Below are 24,891 nucleotides of genomic sequence, written 5' to 3'. Positions count from 1 at the left end.
GCTTTTTGGCATTTCCATGACTTGCATGTACTGCATGTCATTCTGACAGTTACAAAGGTCCTTTATGTGGAAAAGAGTACAAAATCGATGTAATCACCTTAAAACAGGTCTTCATTGAATAAAACGTAACTTTTATTATCAACGTTTCATTTAATGAAAAACTTTCACCAGGTCTAAATGACCTGCCGAAAACTGAAATATTTGTAATAAAAGTTGTTTTATTTGATGAAGACCCAGGCGTGCTTTCCATTTTTGGTGAATTATATCTACTGTCTGCTGGATTAGCGCCCCAGGCTTTCTGTTTCTGTCTTCCTTAGTTCAAGCCCTTTGTTGATTTTTCATATATATAAAATTCACTTTTTACCCCTCCGAGTGGTATTTTTGTATATTCTTATTCTCAAGTGTACTACCTGAAATCTGCTGAAGCCACTACTCCCATTGGAGATAAAAACCCCTAATGTTTCTATCATAACAGGGACTACTACTTCCTTCACTTTCCCCATCCTTTATAGCAATATATAGTAGGAGCACACCCACACGCTAAGTGGCTAGGAAGCTTTATACTTGTAACCTTGTCTGTGACTGAACGTTTAAATATTGACACTTTCATACAAATGACAAGAACCATTTGTTATAAAGAAGAAAAAAAGATCGACCACTTACCTTCATCCCTGGTATTCCAGGAGGTCCCTAGAAGAATGAATGTAAGAAAGGTGAGAAAGGCAGACAAGGAAAGTTCACATACATAACAATGTTTCACTGACATTATTACTTTTCTGAAAATTGTAAAATACAAAATGTAGCACTTACTGGGTATCCTATTAATCCTGGAAGTCCAATGGGGCCAGCTGGTCCGATGTCGCCCTAAGATGAATTGCACAGAATAGCTTAATAAATACAGTAGTTGCATTTGGAAAGTTGTTGGGTTTATTTAACCACGTCTAAAGAGTCAGACCTGCTGGGTGGTTTCCTAGAGCTCCAGTAAAATAGGAATATTTATGTTAACTTAAAGTTTTAAATGCATTTCCCACACTATTTTTGTCTAAAATTTGTGACTATCACATAGCATACCACTGGACAGTCTTCACTCCCCCAAGCCTTTTAAATGTAAAAAAATATTTTTTTTTTAACCAGGATGGTAGGTACCTTAATTGAAATTTCTCACATTTGGCCCAAAGATTTTCCTGAAATATTTTACATCTTGCTGACAGTGCTGACAATCAGCGGACAATAATCTAAAAAGTGCTCTCAGATATGTTAAAACTTCAATACGGCTTTGGTAAACAAGGCATTAAAAAGTCTTGAGAGATTGGGTGATTATGAGTTCAATTAAATGTCTATTAAGGACTGCATTCTGCCATGTTGAGTTTCTTCTGCAGAACCAGGTATAACTGAACTCAACTTTTTCCAATTCATTAAGGTCTTGATAGAAAGATGATTTCAGACTGAGTGTATTTACTTTCAAACTTACATTTACATTGTAGTGATTAAACATGTACAAAATGGTTTTATAAACAGACCCAAATGCCAAGCTAAATAAGGCAACTACCTTTGTACCATTGCACCCTGGAATCCCAGGTGGTCCTGGAGGGCCATCGTGTCCTGGTAGCCCCTGCAGTAGAAGATAAACAAATGTAATCAACATTACTGAGTTGTTCAAAATTATTTGTTTTTCTATTCAATTTGTAATACATACGGGAATGCCTGGGTTTCCTGGGAATCCCGGAGATCCAGCTGGACCCTGAAAATGTGAGGACAAATAATTTAATCTACTTAACATGACCACTAAGCATATTATTTGACCCAACAATACACCATAAGGTGCAATCCCAAACCAGTAAATATTATTTTATTCCACTTGTAGAAAGATACATTTCATTATTTCTAATTATTATCACTTACCATTTTTGCACACTTTTCTACAAAAAAAAGCTAAATGTTTTTCAAATTATTGTACATTTTTCACATTCTGATACTCTAATTCTATTCATTTTCTACTAATTGGACTGGTAAGAATATCATATAATCTTACAATTCAATGTTGGTATGAATAAAGTGTAATGTCACTTGCACATTGATTCAAGTATTGTTTGAATTAATTGTCTCTTAAATAAAGAATTGAAGACAACATGAAATCTTGCACAATATCTAATATCATAATGTCAGCAAGTCTTTCTTTAGGAAACTGTACTGAATAAGGAAATGTGAAGAATAGACAATAAATAAAATTGTTTTAAAATTAAAGTGAGCTCAATGGTTTACTCATGTTGTTGGAGATAAAATTTAGTATAATTAGGAACTTCTCATAAATAATATTAACATTTACTATGTTTGTGTAATATTTGAAAAATACTTTTTTCAAAAGATTACATTTTACAAAAGAGATAACATATACAAAACACACCGGTATATAAAAAAATATATAAATATTACATAATGTAAATATTAAATCATTTTGAGCATTGAGCCAAAAACATTAAATGGACACTAAAGACCCCTAAAGCACCTTGGCTTGCAGACATGCTTAATATGTGTCCTCTTTTTTTCATTTTACAAAAGTGCAGATTTCTATAAAAAATTACCTTTTTATAAATTAACCTTGGTTACAGTCACCTTACTTTCAAACAGACAACAGGTAGTGCTACTTCCTGGTTTGGTTAGCCCAGTGGAGCTAAACTCAAGAGGCAACAATTGCCCAGAGCACCTGACTTGCAAAGATTTCTCATTGAGCTGCAATGGGAATTTTGTGATTGGACTTGTGAGGGCTTGCTAAGGCAACAGACATTAAATCTGCAGGTTTTGAAAGCTGTTTTTAAATATACCCCAATACAAATAAAATGCACAATTAGATACATGCATGTTTTCATTTGGGGTATATCTACTAAATATTGCTTTTTATTTACTTTATATTTGGGCAGTGCAGCATCCCATTGAATCATATGGAAAGCTTATCCAACAAAATTAAATTGAGGCCTAATTTACAAACACTAATGTTGAAAGGGAAATATACCACTCAATAAAAGTGTTACCTAAATCTGTTTAAAAGGCAACAATTATAAATAACCAATTTAAAAGCAGAGCTTCACTTTCTAGTAACAATATTGTTTCTACAAGAGGGAAGAAGAAATAGATTTTGTAATTTAGCACATTCTTCTCGGTTAAGCAGATTTGACTAATTTCATTTTTCATTTCATTTCAGTGCAACACTATATAGTTGCAATCTACGGGGGGGGAAAACAGTTATAGGAGACATGCTTTAACAGCTTAAGGACACATGAATTGTGTGACATGTCATGATTCCCTTTTATTCCAGAAGTTTGGTCCTTAAGGGGTTAAATAAATGTTCATGCTGATTTTTGGTTATTATTAAAAATTGTTCATAAATACACAAGAAATCCTTTTTTTCTGTGATGATACAGAATATAACGGAATGAACACGTCATGTTGGTGGTTATTGTAATGTTGTGCAACTCATAAAATCAGAGTAAGTAGCACACGTTACAACAACAAGAGGAAGCAAATATGAGTGGATTAATGCTGATTGGGTTATAAACTAATCCAAGTAGGGAAAAAAAATAACCAGCCATCACAATCTGTTATTCTCAGCGGCGGAATGCGTAGGGGACATCCACTGGGCTACTACATGGTATTTATTTCCCTTCACTACAGTCAACAAAGAAAGCCCCACTCTCAGTTAAGATTGTTAATGCAGGTAATGCCATTTTATTTTTTCAAAATCCACCTGGCTTTTTTGGGTTAAGCAAAATAGAAGACAAAAGATGAAAAGAAACAATTTCTATCTGAATTACAAACACAACATTATTTTTGGTGATATATTAAAGTATGAATTGTTTGGAATTCACAGTAATCTCAGAGTGGATTTCACATTTTTGCTCAAAAGAGCTGAATTGAAAAGATAAGGGGAGAATTTTCCCAATTTTGGGTATTTTCCAATTTGCCTTTTTCATCAAACCGTGCATAGAAGCAGGGATAAAGCAAAGTGTTAATTTTTTTTTTTTTTTAATAATTTTATCTTTTAATGATCCATGAAAGAAAAACAAAACCTTTTCCATTCTTCTGAATGTTATCATACCTAAAAAGGCAGTGCTATGACAAGAAATGCATTAACCACATTCCTTCTGTTAAATGTCATTGTCACTCGTGTTTGATCTGGTTTTCTGGTTATCTTGACTATGCTATAAGTTATCCACACATTACACTCATTTGGAAATAAACACTTGCTGGGTTATTCAGCAAATTGTGAATTATAGGAATTCAAAGTAAATTCAATGTAAATTCAAAACCTTAGGCCACAATAACCAAGTTGAAAATACTGCAGACTTGTAATTTTTTTCCAGTTTAGGTAATTTGGCCTGAATATTGAAATTATTTTTCAATTCCTAAGCATTGACACTTTAGTGAATAGCTCTGCTAGTATTTGTCACTTACCAGTGAATTGTTGGGAAATGAACAATAAATGTAATATATATAGTAATATATATATAGTCCAATTAGCCAATATAGCCATAAATGAATGGGTCATATTCTACCTGTACAAACACATATAGGTCTTCCAAATTAGCTTTTCAAACAAATGATATTAAACTTGATTATTATGCACACACGTGCATGCAGACAAATATATTCTGCTTTTGGCAAAGTGGGATGTTGATATATCTAATATGTATTTATAGCAAAAGGAGAATTTTGAAGTTATTTTTTATATTCTGTTTTAATGAGTTATGACATCAAGAAGAGGATCCTACTTTTCCATTTTCCTTCCTCACCCTCCTTTGTTTCTCAGTAGTTTTTTTTTTGCTTATGTTGTGGTTTGGTTTGAAGGCTATTAAGAGATATGAGAACTCTTGTACAGTCTATAATCTAATAAGAATTTGAAAAAAATTGCAGCAAATTTTATAACACTATAGAACGCTACAGAGATCTTTGATTTTGAACCGTATAGTCTGGAGGCCAAGAATTATTAGTATTTTTTTTTAACAGCATTTTTTTTTTCAACATAATGTTGTGCTTTTGAATGTTACAATTATTTTTTATTAGTTTTGACTTTTTCAAGTTAATAATTTTACGATGCAATTTTATTTAGAACCATTCAGCCACGTTATACGAGTGGCTGAAGGAGTAGGGGATATTCAGGGGAGAAAGCCCCATTCCCAGTTAATTATGTTAATGCAGCAAATGCCTTTTTTTCAAGATCTACCTGACTGTCTTGGGTTATAAATATATATTTTTTTCAGCATATTTAATACTTTCAGTTCCACAGAAGGCAATTAGTTGTACTCTGCATGTCCCATCACCTATGCTAGGTAGTCTGACTAAAGAAGCTAGTAGGATCTAACACCTAGAAACATTAGCCATAGAACTTATGCTAAAATAAGAATGGATACTGAAAAGATTACCGTGTTTTGATTTCTATGCTTTGATTTGGACGGTTTTACTCTGGTCGGTTTCTAGCGCTGCTGACTTACACTATGTAGCCATTCATAGTACATGATTCACAGTCCATTAGCACCCAAAAAAATGTACAAATAGACCATGCCCTGCTTCCATCTTAACAATAGACACACATAATTGATTGAAATCTTACTCTAGTTCCTTTCATTCCTGGCATTCCTGGTTGTCCTGTGTCACCCTGATAAAAAAAACAAAAACACAAAACAGAATTAAGTGCAAGGTTTTATGCCAGAACAACATATATAATACTAATACAGCATACATTACCTTCTGTCCCAGTGGTCCAGGTGGGCCTTCAGGTCCTTGCAGTCCAGGAAAACCAATTATACCAGGTAAACCAGGAAGGCCTCTCTCACCCTGAGGAAAACACAAATATAATGTCTGTAAATTTTGTATATATATATCAATGATCACGTTAGCCCAAGAAAGACGACATCCAATTTATGGGCTGATTTATGGGTCCCCTTTACACTCTAACATTGAGTAATGCATATATATATAATGTCTTTGTATATTAATGTTGCAACCTGCTATTTTCTCATTTCCCCAGATAATACAACAAAATCTCATTCTTGTCTTCTAAGAAAGAAAAACAATGCATTTAAATTACAGAAGAGTGCAAGCTTATTTATGGTCCTTAAATACATGAAAATGTATGTGTGTATCCAAATTCACATTTCTCACTTTACTGATCATTTTACATTGTAAGGATACATGTTATGCACTTGAGAAATTGTTTTTAGAAAAGGAGAGAATCAGAAATGAATCAGTGACTCGATCATCCTTTATTTATGATTGAAAAATCTCTTTTTTATAAAGGATGACTGGTGAATTGATGGTTAATTGCTGTTGAAACTTTATGTTTTTTTTATGTTTTAAACAAAAAAAAAGTTATGGTTTAATAACATGTACCTAACAATGTTTTCTATGATGAATGATGAATATACAGTTATCACTACTATCCTATATTCAAAAAAAGGGTTAAAAATCTTGGCTTGGAAATTATAGACCTGTGAGTCAAGAATTTGAATGGTTATTAAGGGATAATGGTCATGAATTCATTGGGAAGAACATTGCTGTTGGCAAAAATCAGCATGGGTTTATGAAACATAGGTCAAGTCAAACTAATGTAATTGCATTCTACAAAGAAGTAAGTACAAGTATAGAATTCCATCATCACTGGATTTTGAGCTTTCGGATAAAATATTGTGTTTTAGAGAATATCCCTGTAAAAGTAAAATTAGACTCACTCTTATAAGAATGCTGTAACTTTATAGTGGAAGATTTAACAAGTCTGTATTAATTTATGTATCAATGTCAAAAAGCAGGTTACTATCTCTTTAACACGTTAGGCCAAATCACTAAAGTTAAAAAAATTTCAACTTGGCTTAGTTTTTGAAGGTCAGTTGTCAACAACTTGTTAAAACTAGAAGATTAAAAATAAAAAAGTATTAGAAAAGCGAGATCACAACATTGAAATTAAATCCTGTTAACAAGTAAATATGTAGCACGTTCCATAGTCTCTGACCAAGATGTATCACTCCTAACTATAAGATAAGGCCAGGAACTAATGAAAGTATTTAGAAAATTGGGCAGACTAGATGGACCGAATGGTTCTTATCTGCCGTCACATTCTATGTTTCTTATCTTTATTTTGAAGTTTAGTAGCAGTAACATTAAAGGCACTATTACAATTTCATTTAATTAAGTTGGTTATAATGCCTGGAGTCCAGCGGCATTGTCCTCCCATATACTGTTAACCATTTTTGAGCAGTTTACTAAACTAAATAAGGTCCCCAGGCTTCCCACAGCCTCTCCTCTACTGGTAGTGTAACTTGGGCAGAAATTACACACTTTCTTCTAGCCTTACCAATTCATATCCAAATGAGCACTATGACAAACTGAAAGCAGTCACTGACACTCTCATCCACTCACAGCAGGCCTTTGCTGCTCAGGATGATGCTTCCTCACTTGTCTGAGCAGCATGGGGTGGAGGTGGGGGGTGCTGCAGGGAATTCACATATAGCATGAAAACATCAAAAACGGTTTAACACTGAATAGAAGAATGGCCCGAAGAAACTTCAGGCCCTGTAGCCATTTTAATACAATAAATCAGTTACAGTGCTACATAGACCCTTTAAATCAATGGGATGCTAGTTTAATGACTATAGCATTTTTATAGCATTTTAGAAAGGTCTCCATCTCATAATTCCTGGCTAACCATGTTACTTTTTCTCATTCTCTTTTTGCCAACCTCAAAGTGACGACATGTCTGCCATTTACTACACAGAGTGCGCACAGCTGCTTGATCACTGCTAGACTGTGAAATAGTCTTAATTTAGGAAAATCCCATCTAATGAAGGCAGACTATTTTGATATGCACAGACAGAACAAAATTACTTAAGCAATTGTCACAGCGATATGACTGCCAAGAGAAGCATCTTTTGAATACAACAAGATAAACTGTACTGTCTGGTATGTGAACACAGCTCTGTGAGTGCCACCCTCATAAACCACAAGTAAAATAGGGTGTTCTAAGCTACAGGGGGGGATGCTAAAGGTTGCTTGGAAGTTTAAAATCCTGTTTAGTATTAATTATTTTCCAATGTTGTTTGCAATAGAGACTTTTCTTTAAATCGCAGTCAACACTCCCAATTTTCATCAGTATTAAACCCATACACAGAATAAGTCTGAGAGGGTATCAGAAATACAAATTATAGTGAAAATATATTTAATCTACAAAATGTCCTAAAAAGTAAAGCGTGTGCACAGGCTTGTTTAGAAAGGTATTTAATGTTACCAAAAATTAAGAAATGCTACAAGCATCTGTACTGCTTCTTCTATAGACTAAGGATTTTCAAATGCCTAGTCTATCTTCTTGAGAAAAGGTCAAAGGCAACTGAACTCTGCTGTGCCCCAACTAACTTTTAGGTGAACAGACTAAACGTAATAGTTAACAGCAAAAACCCTCTGCAGGGACTAAAATTATTTCTTTAGCCCACACCTAATCCAGACTTAAAGGGGCACTCCAACATAAACCACAAAAACGTACTGTAGTAGTTTTGTTACCTAATGGGCCCTGAGATATCTTCAATGTAAAATCAAACTATTTAGGAATACTTATAAACTGTGGCTTATTTTGGTTAATTAACCTAAGACAGGACCATGAGATACACCTAAGACAGGACCATGAGATACATAGTTTGAAGTGTTAAATCTCCTGGTCGCAAGGAGGCCACAAATCCCTAACCACTAATTTCCCCAAACATCCTCACAACCAACTCTATCATGTTTCTTCCAAGCCCCTAGTAATACAATTTCCTTACCTAGTCTCCCTTTGCTAGTAACAAGTATTCACAAGGATTATTCTAAACTACAAAAGTAAAAATGTATAAAATAACTTCATTCCTACGTCTTGAAACCTTGATAGACATGCTGGTATTTGGACACAAAACATTCATATAGCAATGGAAATTTAGTGAAGGAACATATGACAAATTGGGTAACATTTCCACCAGGTATTAGTAGAAATGACTCCATACCTACGGCCCCAGTACACCTACAATTTATACCAAAGAATCGTCTTTTCGCAACTGAGAAATTGCATTGCCATCTATTGGATTGGTTTTGGTGCTATTGTTTTTTTGCTTTTCTATGGAACAATTTAGAACTTAATAGTTTCTCTTAAGAATAAAGCTGCTTAAGAAAATAAGTTGTTAGTTGTTTAACTTTGCACCATGAAGAACTTTAAGGTATCTTTATTAAGCCATGACTTTTCAATTGACTACATAAGAAAAGCTAGATAAGGCCAAATCATGATGAAGATATTTGATATCTACTGTGAAAATTGCTAAGCACTAAACAAAGACTATGGGTAAAAAAATACCTACATCATCTGAGTTCCCCAGAAGGATGCAGGAAGAGGAACCCCATGGAAGTTCATTGCTCATTATTGTTAACTACTACATCACCACACAGGAGCAGAGGGGGAACTGTAAGCTGAGTTCCTATAGTTAGCAATAATTTTTTTTTTTCAAATTTACGCTTATCTATGTACGTTCATCAAATTAAGAAATCAGAACTAAGTAACTTGTATTAGCATCTGTAATGGCATAGTTTTCCAGGGTCACCCAAAACACGTAAATCACACTATGCACACAGACACTTCATTAGAGTGAATGGTTAAGATAGGAGTATTTGACAAATTGACTTTTATCAGCAAAAAAGAAAGATTATTCTATGTCTGCTTAGTAAATATAAAAAGAATAAGAACATATGCACATTTCTCCTGAATGGACACAACAATCCAAAATGCTTTGCCCCATTACTGGGAAATGGGCCCATGGTACTCCTTACATGACTACAGTGGGCTGTAGTGGTTAAGATGCATGGAGTAAACCTTTAACTTTATGTATGGGGCATGAAGTAGAGGGTGTTTAATTTATTTGAACCTGGTCTTTATCATTTCTGTGCTTTTTTTTTTTCTGCATCTTTGCTGGTATAGTGCACCTTGTAGCCAGTAGAGGGAGCTGCTGATGACAAGTTTCCTTAGCCAGGGTTGCTATGCTTTTTCAAATCCAAGACTGGCTGTACACTTTTAATCAATATTATTATTATTTATATAGCAACAACATATGCTGCAGCCCTTTTTTTTTTTAAATGTGGATATTTGACAAGTCATTTACATATGGAATCTAACAGAGACAAGATGTGAAGAAGGCCCTGCTCAACAAGCTTACAATCTATGAGGAATGGGTAAAGAAACATAAGATAGATAAGAGCATGTCAGAGGGGAGAAGGGATTTGTGGATACGATACCTGTGTAAAATAAACTGGTAAAAGTGGTGAGTGGAAGAACCACAAGGTGGCAGGAGAGAGAGTATGCTGGTCTATGAGGGTGAAGGAAGTGATGAAGGCAGTGAAATTAGAAAAACGTCACCCAGAAAGATGGCAAGCTTTCTTAAAGAGGTGTGTTTTCAGTGACTTCTTAAAGAACAGGAGGCTAGGGGACAGTCTGATGGCACAGGATAGTGAATTCCATAAAAAGGTGGCGGCCCTTGAAAAATCCTGCAGAAGAGAGTTGGCAGTGTGCGAAAAAGCAGAGGTCAGGAGGAGGTCATTTGCAGATAGAAGGGAATGAAAGTGATATGTTTGTTGAATAAAGAGGAGATGTAGTGAGCAGTGGAGTTAGTGAGAGGCGTTGTAGGTTAGTGTTAGCAGTATCAAGTGAATCCTGGACACAGGAAGCCAAAGTAAGGACTGGGAAAGGAGTGAGGTGTGTGAGGAGTCCGTCAGAAAGATGAGCCTGGCTGCAGCATTCATTATAGACTGAAGAGAGGCAATGCACAGTGAGATGCAATAATTCCAGGGATCATTTTTTTTAAATAAATATAGTGTTTTTTAAATGTAAAAAAAATGCATGAACTATTTACAGAATTATCTCACAACAGAAAACTATTGAGATAAAACTTTGTGTTGACTGTTTCAAAAATAAATTTTTATTTTTGCCACTAGAGGGCGAGCAGAGACAAAGAATGCTTAAGCTGGTCTGAGAATTTGACTTTTTATGTGCAGCAATAAATGCAATTATTCACGTTCTCTTAAATATAAAACTGCACATCTTATTTTTACTAATGGATAAAACTAGTGATGGATAGTGTCCTTCTGAATAACATTACTAGGGACCTTTTTTTTTTTTTTGGAGAGGGGCTGGATGTATTATTTGTTGAGGGGGTTCCATCAAGTAGCATGCGGTGAAATCTTTCAGATTACCTTTACAAATTGACAACTAGAATGCCAAGGTTGTTATTACTGCACATGGATGAAAGTAAAGCTTGAAGGACACAATGATTATTTCACTTTCAAAAAAAATTCTAACCTTATTAATTAATATATTTCCTATTCAAAATTATTTCATGTATGTTTTCATGGCAAGTGTTGGAATTTGTGAGTTAAGTTTCTGTTATGCATCACCTACTTATGTCAAATTGGACTATGAGAAGTCCTCCTTGGGCACTGTTTAAAACAGTGTTCAGTGCTAAGGGGAGTTGTAGAAATGCAGTAAACAGTCTGAAACACTATGCCTGTCTGTGTAATTTGTATGTCAAGCTAAGAACTCTGGAATAGTCGTGGAAAAATTATTTCTCAACCTTTACCAAAGGCCTGAGAGTCTGGGAGTTCTGCACAGTATCTCTGCTGTTCCTAGAACTGCACTCTTCTGGACAGCAATTCGATGTGGAAGCCGCTCCCCCAACTTGGGGGTCACAGCCCCGAGTGGTCCTATCAAAACTGGGACTACTACTGCCTTCACTTTCCAGGCCAGTATACCAGAGAATACAGAGAAATATAGAACACAATTATCAGCACAATTGACCATCATAAATGAGACCACGATAGGGCAATGACACAGAGCCCTTGGAGGGCTTATATAGTCTGGAATCAATAGCCTGGACTGCAACAAACCTGCATACGAGGCTATTGATTTTCACAGTGAGAAGTCACCAGCGTCCAAAGGAAAGCATTGAGAATGCTTTCCTATGGACTGGCTGAATGCGAGTGCGGCTCTTGACGCGCATGCGCATTCAGCCGATGACGACCAAAGGAGGAGGAGAGTCCCCAGCGCCAAGGGAGCCCGGCGCTGGAGACAGGTAAGTGTTTAACCCCCTTCCTCCCCCTTCAGCCCGGCGGGAGTGGGACTCTGAGGGTGGGGGCACCCTCAGGGCATTATAGTGCCAAGAAAACGAGTTTGTTTTCCTGGCACTATAGTGGTCCTTTAATATTAAATCAAGTGAATTATGTTGCTATCAAACTTTAAAGTACAAAATTCTACACAAGTGATACATTTTTTCCCTTCTCTCATATGCATTAGAAGGGTCAAAAGTAAGTCAAATAATAATTTTTTCAAGAATTCAGTTTCCAAAATTAGCATGTATTTTTCATTTTACTGTTAGTGAATGTAATCCAAGATCTAGGTCAATCCTGTTGCTGCTCCATGTGAACAATATTATTATTGAATCTAAATATTGATGTTTTTAAAATTTTTGATTCATATACCGTATTTACTCAAATCTAATACACCATCAAATCCAAAGCGCACCTCAATTTCTGAAACCTGCAAGCTAAAAAATGTTTTTCCTGGTGAATGTAATGTGCGTTTATATAAAGAAGATACTACTATACAACATTGTGCTACGATGACAATGTTTATTGCCATATACCATAGTTCTATTCATGGTATTTCTATTTTAGTGTTACATGTTAAGTCTATTATTTCTTAAGCCCTCTTTCATTAATGAAATCTGCCTGTGTGAATTCGCTGGAATGAAATTTGCTTGTGTGAATTTGCCTGTGTGAATGCGCCGGAATGAAATTTGCCGGTGTGAATGCGCCGGAATGAAATTCACTTGAAAATTTCGAATTTTGCCCCGAATGTAATGCGCCATCGAATCTAATGTGCATTCAAATTTTGGAAACTTTATTTTCCAAAAAAAGGTGCGCATTAGATCCAAGTAAATATGCTGTATTTCTAGATATTGAAACTGCAATGGTCAGATTTATATTCAGCTGTCAACTTGAGTTAATTCAAGTGTAACAAGAACATACAGGAAGGAAGGGGTAACACAAAGGAAATAGGAAAAAGTTTTATCTTTCAGAAATATTTTTGTATATTGGCTTCAGTAGAGTTAACTTTAAGAAAATGTTTTAGTTGTGCTCATGTGTGTTTAATTTAGATTTTTATGATGGAATGCCAAGGTTTTTCCAGCTACATACGAGTCAAATGTTTTCAGTTTGTCTATTTTGGCCTAAATTTTAAATTCCCTTTTAACTCCCTATGATTCACACTTCAGTAAATATCCCTTACTGTTTATAACATGGGTTTTACAAATGCAATGAATCATCGATAGAAGACATGTAGTAACAAAAGGAAAAAAATAGCACTAGTAGTAGTTCATTAACAATGTCTTTGGTTACAGAATTTCATAATTCATAAAGATTTTAGACCTAAATCTGAGCTCAAGCTAAAATGTCATAATACATTTTAATGTGCCATTTTCTACAAATATCATTTTCTTCATTAGTTTTCATAGTATAGATATAAAGCACATACGAAACATAATATGTCATGATCATTATTGTAAATTTTTACACATTGTTTATTTCTAAAATGATTTATGCCACAGCAGCTGGTGAGTACATATCCTTTCTCAATTATTTCCTTACATTTGTTAGAACAATATACTTGCCTCAAACTGTCCCGGATTTCCAGTCATAGTCCCGTAATTAAGTTTCCTTTCCCACTATCCTGATGCCCCGGCATTTGTTACAGTATTTGAACATGCATTTTTAAGAGTAGGCTTTTACGCTTATAATGTAAATGTAATAAACTACAGTCTTCCACTTGCAAGATTTGATCATCAAAATATAGCTCTTATAGTTACAGTCATATGTTTACGCTTCATTAATTTACCACTTGACTTTAAATATTGCCATTGATTAGGCTAATATTTGTGACTGTAATGGATTGATACCCAAAAACCACAATGGAATTATATGTTACATTATGTATTACAGCACTTCACTGAAAGAAAATTAAGTTTCTGTCGTCTGTTCTGCACCTGCACACAACCTTATAACTTGGTAACTTGTACTGCAGAGTCCCGTAAGCCTGACTGTGGGTGATAGGAGTTATGTTATACAATGTATCTGTGTTGGGATACCGCATAGATAGCATTTATGCCACTCTACCCCACACTCTTTATATATCTGGATATAACACTGGGAATACCACTGTACACATACCATATTTGGGCCATTATGTGTTCAGCACAATAAGAATTTATTATGATCAACAATTTTAACTTGACATATAGGCAGTGATATTTTAAAGTGAATTGTCCCGTATCATAATATGCATTATTTTAAGACATATAACATACAAATTAAAACAGTAAATTCTGTTAAATTCCTTCAGTAGAAGACAGTGCTGTTAACAATTTATTGTGGTCAGTTGCCTGGGGTCTGACAGATATGACATACCTGCTCCAGCCACTATAGGCCTATAGAAAACTGAGAACACATTTTTGGGTCCTGATTCATTGTCGCTAAGCACTGACCCTTTTCAAAAAAATGTTTTGCCTGTCCTGTCTACAGAAGTACATTGCATAATAACTTGTTAATTCTACCCCATGTATCACTATTATTTAATGGTCAGGAAAGTGAACCACTGATAACATTACACTTGTGGTACTACAGGCAATACTAGTAACAACATGTGCAACACTAAATAAAAACAAGCCCATTGTGTATATTTCTGATATAATGCAAATGTTTTACTAAAACTTGAGACATGATCAAGTAAAGCACAATACAAAAAATAATTCTAATATGAGAAAGAAGTCTGTGATGTTAAAGCCACAGCAATCACACTCTCAAGCTCACTGGAATACTGACATCAACAATTAGAAGCTTCACACTAACCCATAGCTTTCAATATTTTTAACTGTCTTTAAAGGGATCTTAAAGTGCCAGGAAAATAAAGCTGTTTCCCTGTAACTATAGGGTTAATAGGTCCCCCCCCCCCTCCTTCGGGGCCCCCTTCCTGTGGGGCTGAAGGGGCTAAAATCCCTTCAGCCACTTACCTGAATGTACCTCGGTGCTGGGTCAGTGCTGGGTCAGGCTCCGCAATGGCCGCGCGCGCATTAGACTTCCCCATAGGAAAGCATTATTCAATCTATGAGGATGACCAGCATCAGATAACGGACCAAAAGTCAGTTAGGATTCTGGAAGCACCCCTAGTGGCTGCCTGGCAGACAGCCACTGGGGGCAGACTTAGAGCTGCAATTTAAATATTGCAGTTCTCTGGAATTGCAATGTTTTACATTGAAGCACTAAGTTCAAAAGGGTCACAGCACCCAGACCAATTCAATTAGCTGAAGTGGTCTGAGTGCCTACAGTGTCCCTTTAATTAATGATACATCACTAGCACACTGGACTGGCTGAGAATTCCTAGGCAATTCCCAGAAGGGTTGGACCATGCATATTTATTAATAAAACAGAAATTGTCAGATATGTTTACACTGGAACCTTAGGCATTTACAAAGACATGACTCAGGTTGATGTTTTATAAATTCAGCTCTCTGCTCCTGTAATCAGTTCCCATTTGTTTTGTCAATCTCCCCTTAAATAAGTTTCCGTTTTTATGGAACATTGTATTTAAAGCACAGATGGTAACATTGTCATGTGTCTGTGTGCTAACACACCCTTTCTTGTTCTCATCTCACTGCTGGACATTTCTCACCGTTTTAGTATTTGTTCAGATATTTCACCATTACGGTTGTCCTATGGATTTGTATAATATATTTTCTTATCTCTCCCTGACACAAATGTACAAACACAACTAAAACAACGTAATACATGTTAATTTTAAGAATTTTGTCTGTAGATAAGATAGTAATTATAAATACTGATTATTGAATTTTGTGATGGGAGACTATTGTGTATGTGACAAGCCTTCAGCATTCATTGCATGATGTATAAAGGCCATCACATGATATCTACACTAAGTGTCATTCTTAAACAGTTTTCCCTATACATCCTATAATGATGTCATCATTAAACAAGAGATGCTGAAAAAATTAATCTGTAGCATATAACAGCCATCAAGACCTCGATTTAATCTTTTTTGGATTATCTTTCCTAATGATTCAATATTTTTGGATTATCTTTTTAAATAATTTAGTATTTTTGGATAAATGTTTAAAATTATGTTTTAGAGACATTAAACTATCAAAAATAATCATACAAAAAAATAAAAAAAATGTCAAAAAATATCAAAATAATACTATTAGTAAACCATTTTTCAACATAATAATGAATTTGAAAAGATTATCCAAAAATATTAAATTGTGGCCTAACAAAGAATATCCAACATGTCTAATACAGTTGCTTACAGGTTACATAGTTACATTGCTGAAAAGAGACATGCGTCCATCAAGTTCAGCCTTCCTCACATATGTTTTTGCTGTTGATCCAAAAGAAGACAAAAGACCCAGTCTGAAGCGCTTCCAATTTGCAACAAACTAGGAAAAAATTCCTTCTTGACTCCAAAATGGCAGTCAAATATCTCCTTGGATCAAGCAGCTATTACCCCACTAATTAGAAATTATATCACTGTATGTTATGTTTTAGAAGTATTTATCCAATTGCTGTTTAAACATCTGTATGGACTCTGATAAAACCACCTCTTCAGGCAGAGAATTCCATATCCTTATAGTTCTTACTGTAAAAAAAAAAACTTTTCTTTGCCTTAGATTAAATCTCCTTTCTTCCAGCCTAAATGCATGACCTTGTGTCCTATGTATAACCCTGTTTATGAATAGATTTACAGATAATGGTTTGTACTGGCCCCGAATATATTTGTATAATGTTATCATGTCCCCTCTGAGGCACCGCTTTTCCAAACTAAAGAGATTGACTTTTTTTTTAACCTTTCTTCATAACCTAAATGCTATATTCCTTTTATCAATTTTGTAGCTCGTCTCTGCACTTTTTCTAGTGCCATGATATCCTTCTTTAGAGCAGGTGGCCAAAATTGCACAGCATATTCAACGTGTGGTCTTACCAGCGATTTATAAAGAGGTAGAATTATATTTTCATCTCGAGAATTTATGCCCCAATTTATACATGACAAAACCTTACTGGCCTTAGCAACTGCAGATTGACATTGCATATTTCTGCCTAATTTGTTGGTTATAACAATTCCCAAATCCTTCTCGTGTATGGTTATCCCTAATTCACTACCATTTAGGGTGTAAGTTGCTTGTGCATTCTTGACCCCAAATTGCATAACTTTGCATTTCTCTACATTAAATTTTATCTGCCATTTTAGTGCCCAGTTCCCCAATCTATTTAAATCCCTATGCAGACATATATTATATTTGTAAAATATATATCTATATATCTTATATATATATATATATATATATATATATATATATATATATAATGCTATACTAAGTGTATTTTTATATTAATATATACAAGTAATAAGTAAATTAAAATAAATGTAAAAACTTAAAAATAATTGGGGAAAAAATTATATATATATATATATATATATATATATATATATATATATATGTGGCATTTTATTCTAACTGTATTTTGATATTAATATATATATATATATATATATTAATATCAAAATACACTTAGAATGAAATTATACATACATCTATGTATGTATAAAAAAATCTAAATAATATGAAATATATATATATATCCATATACAAAATTACATAAATAATTTCATAAATATGCACGTAGACTTCAAATATATAAATATGCATATATATTTAAATACCATGTGCATATTTATTTAATATTTTAACATAATTAAGTCATTTTATTGATTGCAATTTGAGATACCTGCCTGACAACTCAGTCCAGAGACTTTAATTTGCTAGCACTGTATTTAACCCTGTAACTTTCTATGACACCCTAAAACCTGTACATGGGGGGTACTGTTTTACTCTGGAGACTTCACTGAGCCCAGATATCTGAGACTTCACTGAGCCCACAGGTTAAAATGGCAATTAAAGGTTAATTTACGCAATTAGTGTCTGTGTATAAATAGTCAATGAGTTTGTTAGCTCTCACGTGGATGTACTGAGCAGGCTAGATGCGGAGCCATGCAGAGAAGAAAAGAACTGTCAAAAGACCTGCGTAACAAGGTAATAGAACTTTATAAAGATGGAAAAGGATATAAAAAGATATCCAAAGCCTTGAAAATGCCAGTCAGTACTGTTCAATCACTTATTAAGAAGTGGAAAATTTGTGGATCTCTTGATACCAAGCCAAGGTCAGATAGGCTAAGAAAGAACTCCTAAAAGAATTGTTCAGGATACAAAGAAAACCCCACAGGTAACCTCAGTAAAGTTCAAGCAACACATTACTTGAACAAAAATTAGCTACATGGTCGAGTTGCCAGAAAGAAGCCGTTACTGCCCCAATGCCACAAAAAAGCCCGGTTACAATATGCCCAACAACACCTTGACACGCCTTACAGCTTCTGGAGCACTGTAATTTGGAGTAATGACACCAAACTAGAGCTTTATGGTTACAACCATAAGCACTATGTTTGGAGAGTTGTCAACAAGGACTATAGTGAAAAGAATACCATCCCCACTGTGAAGCATGGTGGTGGCTCATTGATGTTTTGGGGGGGGGGGGTGAGCTCTAAAGGCACGGGGAATCTTGTGAAAATGTATGGCAAGATGAATGCAGCATGTTATCAGAAAATACAGGCATACAATTTGCATTCCTCTGCATGAAGGCTGTGCATGGGACACTCTTGGCCTTTCCAGCATGACAAGGCCAAGTTGACCCTCCAGTGGTTACAGCAGAAAAAGGTGAATGTTCTGGAGCGGCCATCACAGTCTTCTGACCTTAACATCATCAAGCCACTCTGGGTAGAACTCAAACCTGTGGTTCATGCAAGATGACCAAAGACTTTGCATGACCTGGAGTCATTTTGTCAAGATGAATGGGCAGCTATACCGACTGCAAGCATTAGGGGCATCCTAGACAATTTTTACAAAATATTGCATGCTGTCATTGATGCTAAAGGGGACAATAAACAGTATTAATAACTTAGGGTATGCAGACTTTTGAACAGGGGTAATTTCATTTTTTTTTTTGTTGTTGCCATGTTTTGTTTTATGATTGTGCTATTCTGTTGTAACCTACAGTTGAATATGAATCCCATAAGAAATAAAAGAAATGTGTTTTGCCTGCTCACTCATGTTTTCTTTAAAAATGGTGCATATATTACCAATTCTCCAAGGTTATGCAAACTTTTTAGCACAACTGTATGTGTAGTAGGGTGTGTAGCAATATTTTTAGAATTATCAGTGCGATTGTGTGGGTATGTTTAGTAATGTGTGTGTACTTGGCAGTATGTATAAGGGATTGTGTTCGTCTGGCAGCGAGCATCTGTAACTGTATTCACTGGGTCTGTGAGTATATATCTGTGTGTGTATCCATAAAATTGTCTGGAAAGTATATCTGAGTCTAAGAGTGTATATGTGTGTGTGTGCATGTGTGTATCCTCTTTTTTGTCTGTGAGTGTATATCTGTGTCTGTGTGTTTGTGTCTGTGAGTGTTTAAATGGAGTATCTCAGTCTGGTAGCCTGTGTTGTGGCAGCTGGTTCTGCCAGCTACCACAAGCGACCATCAAATCTTCACCCTCTTTAGGTCTTTGACAAGCTTTGAGATGAGGTCCCTAACCAACACCAGTGGGAAGTGTCCTTCTGCAGAACTATTTAGTCTGGCTTTATATATATGAGCAGCATACCATTTTGGAAACAGGGACAGTGGTACAGTGTAAAATTTGCAAACTGTTTGCACAGTATCAGCATTTGTGTTCTGCGCTTGTAATGGTGAGATGTACTCACAAACATATCTTGCAGAATATTCAGCTGCACATTCACATAGCTCTAGCACAGCAGAAGTTTCATCACATTCATTAACTTGCATCTCAGGGCTGCCATCAGAAAATTTGGTGCCCCTGACTCAGTGCAAGTTCTGGGAACATGGGGCCCTACCCTGAGATCGCCCACCAGGCCGCTCCCAAGTCTGCCCTCGGAGACTGCCCCCAAGTCCACCTACAGGGCCCATCCTGAATCCACCCACAAGGATCAAGTTCTGAATGTGGTATGTGTGCATAGTGGATGTAGAATGTGTAAAGTGGATGCAGAGTGAGTGTGTGTCATGGATGCAGTGTGTATAGTGGATGCAGATTGTACATTTGTGTAGTGGATGTAGTGTTTGTGTGTATTAGATGCGGTATGTATAGTGGTTGCAGAGTATGTAATGTGTAGTGTGTGCGTATAGGGACTGCAGAGTGTGCGTTTGCATGAGGATGTACTGTGTGTATAGTGACTGCAGAGTGTGTGCTTGTGTAAGGATGCAGTGTGTGTATAGTGACTGCAGAGTGTGTGTTTGTGTAAGGATGTTGTGTGTGTATAGTGACTGCAGAGCGTGTGTTTGTGTAAGGATGTAGTGTGTGTATAGTGACTGCAGAGTGTGGGTTTGTGTAAGGATGTGGTGTGTGTATAGGGACCGCAGAGTGTGTGTTTGTGTAGTGGATGTAGTTTGTGTGTATGTGTGTATGTATATAGTGACTGCAGTATGTGACTGTGTAAGGATGCAGTGTGTGTAAATGTTGTGTAAATGTGTACTGTAATATATTTTATTTCCCCCTCCCTGCTACTTACCCGTGGCCAGGGAGGGGGGGGAGATCATATTCCCTGGTTGCCTAGTGGCATGGTGCGTCCCCCGGCTATCTTTTACAGCACACTCCATGTTCACTTCCCAGCTTTTACCTCTAACTCTAGCGAGCCCTGCCGAGCATTGCCATGGTAACCCGTGGCAATGCTCTGACAGCCGCAGAGTTCGCAAGATTTAAAGACAGCAGAGCAGCTGGGAAGGTAACATGGAGTGTGCTGAGTCCCGTGCAGTAAAAAGTAGCTTGGGGCCCGCAGTGCACATATATATAGCGGTAAATGCTATATATATATGTGCAATTAGGGAATGTGGGGCCCGGGACTATCATGTCAGCCTCGGCCCCCCAGAACCACCAGGTCCATGGTTGTCATGCCCTGATGGCTGCCCTCTTGCATCTATATATATGTGAGGATGAGAAAAGTTGATAGGAATTTGAACTGAGTATACTTTGAATTTTGAATCACCTGCATATTGCATATTTAAGTCAGTCTCATCCAGACATCATTGTTAGAAATGTGTTATCTTCCTCTTATGAATTCCTGCTGCTTATCTCAATTGACCCTTTACTGCGTATTGCTTTTCTTTTCTAGTTTATTGTTACAAGACTCTTTATATTTATTTTTTATTTGTTTCCTTCAATGTACATTGAATGTGACCAATAGCTACCTAAATCCATGAGTCCAAGCTAAGCGAGGAAAAGATTCACTACCAGTATCTAATTTGCATTCATTTTACAATGAATGATTTCTAAATCTCTAAATCTCTGAAACTGACACTACATTTTACATCCCATTCCTTTAAGTATGAAAATGTATTGTTTTAGGTCCTGAAATGTAAACCAAAAAGTTCCTCTAACTATGTATAGCTGGAAATAGAGCAGATTTCAGGCGATGTTCTGTTACTAGTGTGATCAGAAGCAGATTAGGAAAAAATTGAATGTACTGATTTGCAGTTCTGTAGAGAGCACTGTTAAGATCAAAGGCAGCATGCAAGTTCCTCACAGTCTGTTTAAAGCAAATTGAACTGGATAGATGTAAACAGTCTGTGATCAGATCCAACCCGAAGGTATCTGGTTTAGTGCAAAAAATGTAGATCGTTTCAGAAATTTTAACTTCAACGCTATTCTCATGTTCAGCCACAGACATGTGCAAATATGATATACGAAGTAGAAAATTCACACAAATCCCTTAAAAATCAACTGTCCCAACTGGTAATAATGTGGAGTGGGATTCAAAACATCTCTGACATCTCCTTTGGGAAAAGATGCAGCTGGAGCACAAAGATGGAGGATATATTGTATATCCTTGAATGATCTCAGCATGCCAGCTGTGGTGATAATTCTTCACCATTATCGTACGTGAAATTCCATTCCTTTGGAATCTTGTCAGTTTAAATCAATTTAATTGCATTACTGCAAACATATGTTACACTTTTTAAATCATGGATTTCACTAGTACATCCATGTGGATACGTGCAAAAGATGATCTTTTAGATCACGGTTGTAATTTAGGAAAACCTTCTTCAGCCATGGTTATGAGAAATATTCAGAATTAAAAAACACAACTTTCCAGTCTTTGTGATTTTCCTTTTACAATGAAGGAGCTAAAAGAGCAAAGTTATGGACTAACAAGTCACTAGTAGTCATCTTCTGTGTTCACATTAGCATATATCACGCTATTTGCTTAAGGTGCAAGGATCTCCAGAGATTCATGGTTCCAGAATGATATTGCTTCTTGGCCTTCTTTAGACTAAAGTATTTGCATAGCTCGGGTGAAAATTATTACTTGAATTGGCATAAATGTTCTGCTGTTTCTCAATTTACATGATTTGAGCTGGGCCTTGTATCACTGGCTTCCAGTCTGTGCTGACAACAGATATCTCCAACACGTTTCTGCTTAGACAATTAATGTATCTATCTTTTTATCCAAATGTGGACACTTGAGCCTTTCTCTGTTTGAGAAAGTAGACATCTTGAAGACTATCATTGTTCATCACTAAAGCATGAATTGTTAAGAATTTAGAGTGAATACAAATTGAATATTACATTTTAGGCCAAAGTAGCTTTAAAAATAGTTTTCTGTTTGCTTATTTGGGCTTAGAATTTGAAACTAAATTTGAATTTACTTTGAATTCCTGACTATTCACACTTTATTGAATAACCCAGAGACGGTAAGCTTGTTTGAGCAAGGTCATGTATTTTTTTGTAATTATCTTATTTATTGCCAAATTTGTTGGCGCTATATTAATGCCAATAGTAATAATAAAAAAATAATAATAATAACCCATTAGTATTCCCATCCCAATAATTCTTTGTAGAGGGCATATGTATGTGTCTACAGTAATGGAGGTGTAAATAATCAATTACCCACTTCCCTATAATAACTTTTAAACTGTTGCATTTCAAGGTCAAATCTAGTTAAATTAAAGTACCAAAGAGCCAATTCAATTACAGCTTTCAATTAAAATGTGTTACTTAGCTTTTCTACTTGAATCAGTTAAATACCAATTATATAAAACAAAACAACTCACACAGTATATGCACTAGCCTGTAAATAGCATCTCTTTATAATCATAGTTGTAGTTTTTTTTGTTGTTTAACTGATTCATATGAGTTTGTTTTCTTGATTCCCACAGTTGTTATAATTCCACAAAAAATTCTCACACTTTTTAAAAGGATTATTTGTCAAGAAACATAATTTCCAGAAGCAACTTGCTTTCAAAAAATGTCCTGATATTTATTTTCTAAGTAATAATATCCATAGGGGCTCATAGATTGTGCACACTCACCCACGCACAGCTGCAAAATTAATTTGCAAAAGGGCTGCCTTTTTTTCTAGTACAGCTGTGGGTACATGAGAATTTCCTCAGGAATATTAACTCTTTCAGAACTAATGACATGCCAGTACTTTCAGGTTAACATGGGATTTCCCTACTACACAGATCTTTAAACTGTTCCTGCCATTAGGACATTCCATGCCGTTCTCCACAGCATGGGCTATAAGGCTGCTAGGACGGCATGGAAAGCCCAAGCAGTTTGGTGTGAGCAGGGTTAAATACCTCTGTCAGCTGTGGTCATATTTAGTGGCTCCGGACTGACCAGTGAGATCTGCATACAGCTCACCTTGACTCCAAGGCCGCCTTCTGACAGTGAGTGCACTGGACTTTGCCAGCTGCCCAGCACCAATCAAAGTGTGATGAGCAGGGACAACATGCAAGTGGAGCAGCTCTCCCTCTCATGCTGCAGTATCCCAATGGAGGGCACTCACAGAACACTTGGTACTGTGTGAGCTGGGAAATGCATCTGCTGATGTCAGTACTGACATCAAAATCATTTCAGTTAGGATTCTTGTAACATTTGGGTTTCGTCTTAGGGTAGGTTTAGGTTAGGTGTGAGGGTTGGTGGTAGGGTAAGGCAACGGTTAATGCTGTTTTAGAGTAAGGGATAGTCTAAGGTTAAGGTTAGTGTAGAGATATGGTTAGAGTTTGTGTAAGCATAGGGTTAACAGTAGATTAGCATTAAATGGACACTATAGTCACCAGGACAACTCCAGTTTATTGTATTTGTTCTGCTGAGTATAATCATTCCCTTTCAGGCTTTTTGCAGTAAAAACAATGTATTTTCTCAGAAAATGCAGTGTTTACATTACAGGGATACCTCCACTGGCCACTCGTGAGATGGCTACTAGAGGTGCTTCCTGGGGCAGTGCTGCTGAGTGTGACTGACATTCAGTGTCTCCTCCCTCTGCATGGAGACACTGAACTTTCATCATAGAGATGCATTGATTCAGTGTATCTCTATGAGAGATGCTAATTGACCAGGGCTGGGTTTGGCTTGTGCTGGCTCTATCCCGATCTGCTTCCTTGACAAGCTCAGCCAATCCAATGCATTCCTATTTGAAAGCATTGTGATTGGCTCAGAACTCAACTTCTGATGATGTCAGCCAAGCAGGCAGATCAGTGACAGAGCCAGCAGCATCAGACTGAAATAACAGTAAAGTTTTTCTATATTTATGGGGGTAGGAGGGGCTAGATGGTGTTTTAACACTATACGGTCAGGAATAAATGTTTGTGTCCTGACCCTATAGTGTTCCTTTAACTATCGATGATTAATTTAGATAATAGACATATGAGGCA

The 24,891-nt window shown here is 36.1% G+C and overlaps 1 protein-coding gene across 1 annotated transcript in view; it reads right to left on the bottom strand.

Moving 5' to 3' along the window:
• The window catches only part of COL4A1 (collagen type IV alpha 1 chain), a 205,899-nt gene that overhangs the window by 115,635 nt on the left and 65,373 nt on the right, over window positions 1-24,891 (bottom strand). Inside the window, exons 3-8 of the mRNA XM_063459844.1 lie at window positions 5,740-5,829; window positions 5,606-5,650; window positions 1,697-1,741; window positions 1,550-1,612; window positions 811-864; window positions 664-690 (exon numbers count right to left, since the gene is read on the bottom strand). Coding sequence (XP_063315914.1) covers window positions 664-690; window positions 811-864; window positions 1,550-1,612; window positions 1,697-1,741; window positions 5,606-5,650; window positions 5,740-5,829 — 324 coding nt within the window. The remainder of the gene's footprint in view (window positions 1-663; window positions 691-810; window positions 865-1,549; window positions 1,613-1,696; window positions 1,742-5,605; window positions 5,651-5,739; window positions 5,830-24,891) is intronic.

This window comes from Pelobates fuscus, chromosome 1 (assembly GCF_036172605.1).
Source record: "Pelobates fuscus isolate aPelFus1 chromosome 1, aPelFus1.pri, whole genome shotgun sequence".
Lineage (NCBI taxonomy): Eukaryota > Metazoa > Chordata > Amphibia > Anura > Pelobatidae > Pelobates > Pelobates fuscus.
The sequence above is the reverse complement of the archived record's forward strand: the minus strand, read 5'-3'. Positions and strand labels throughout refer to the sequence as shown.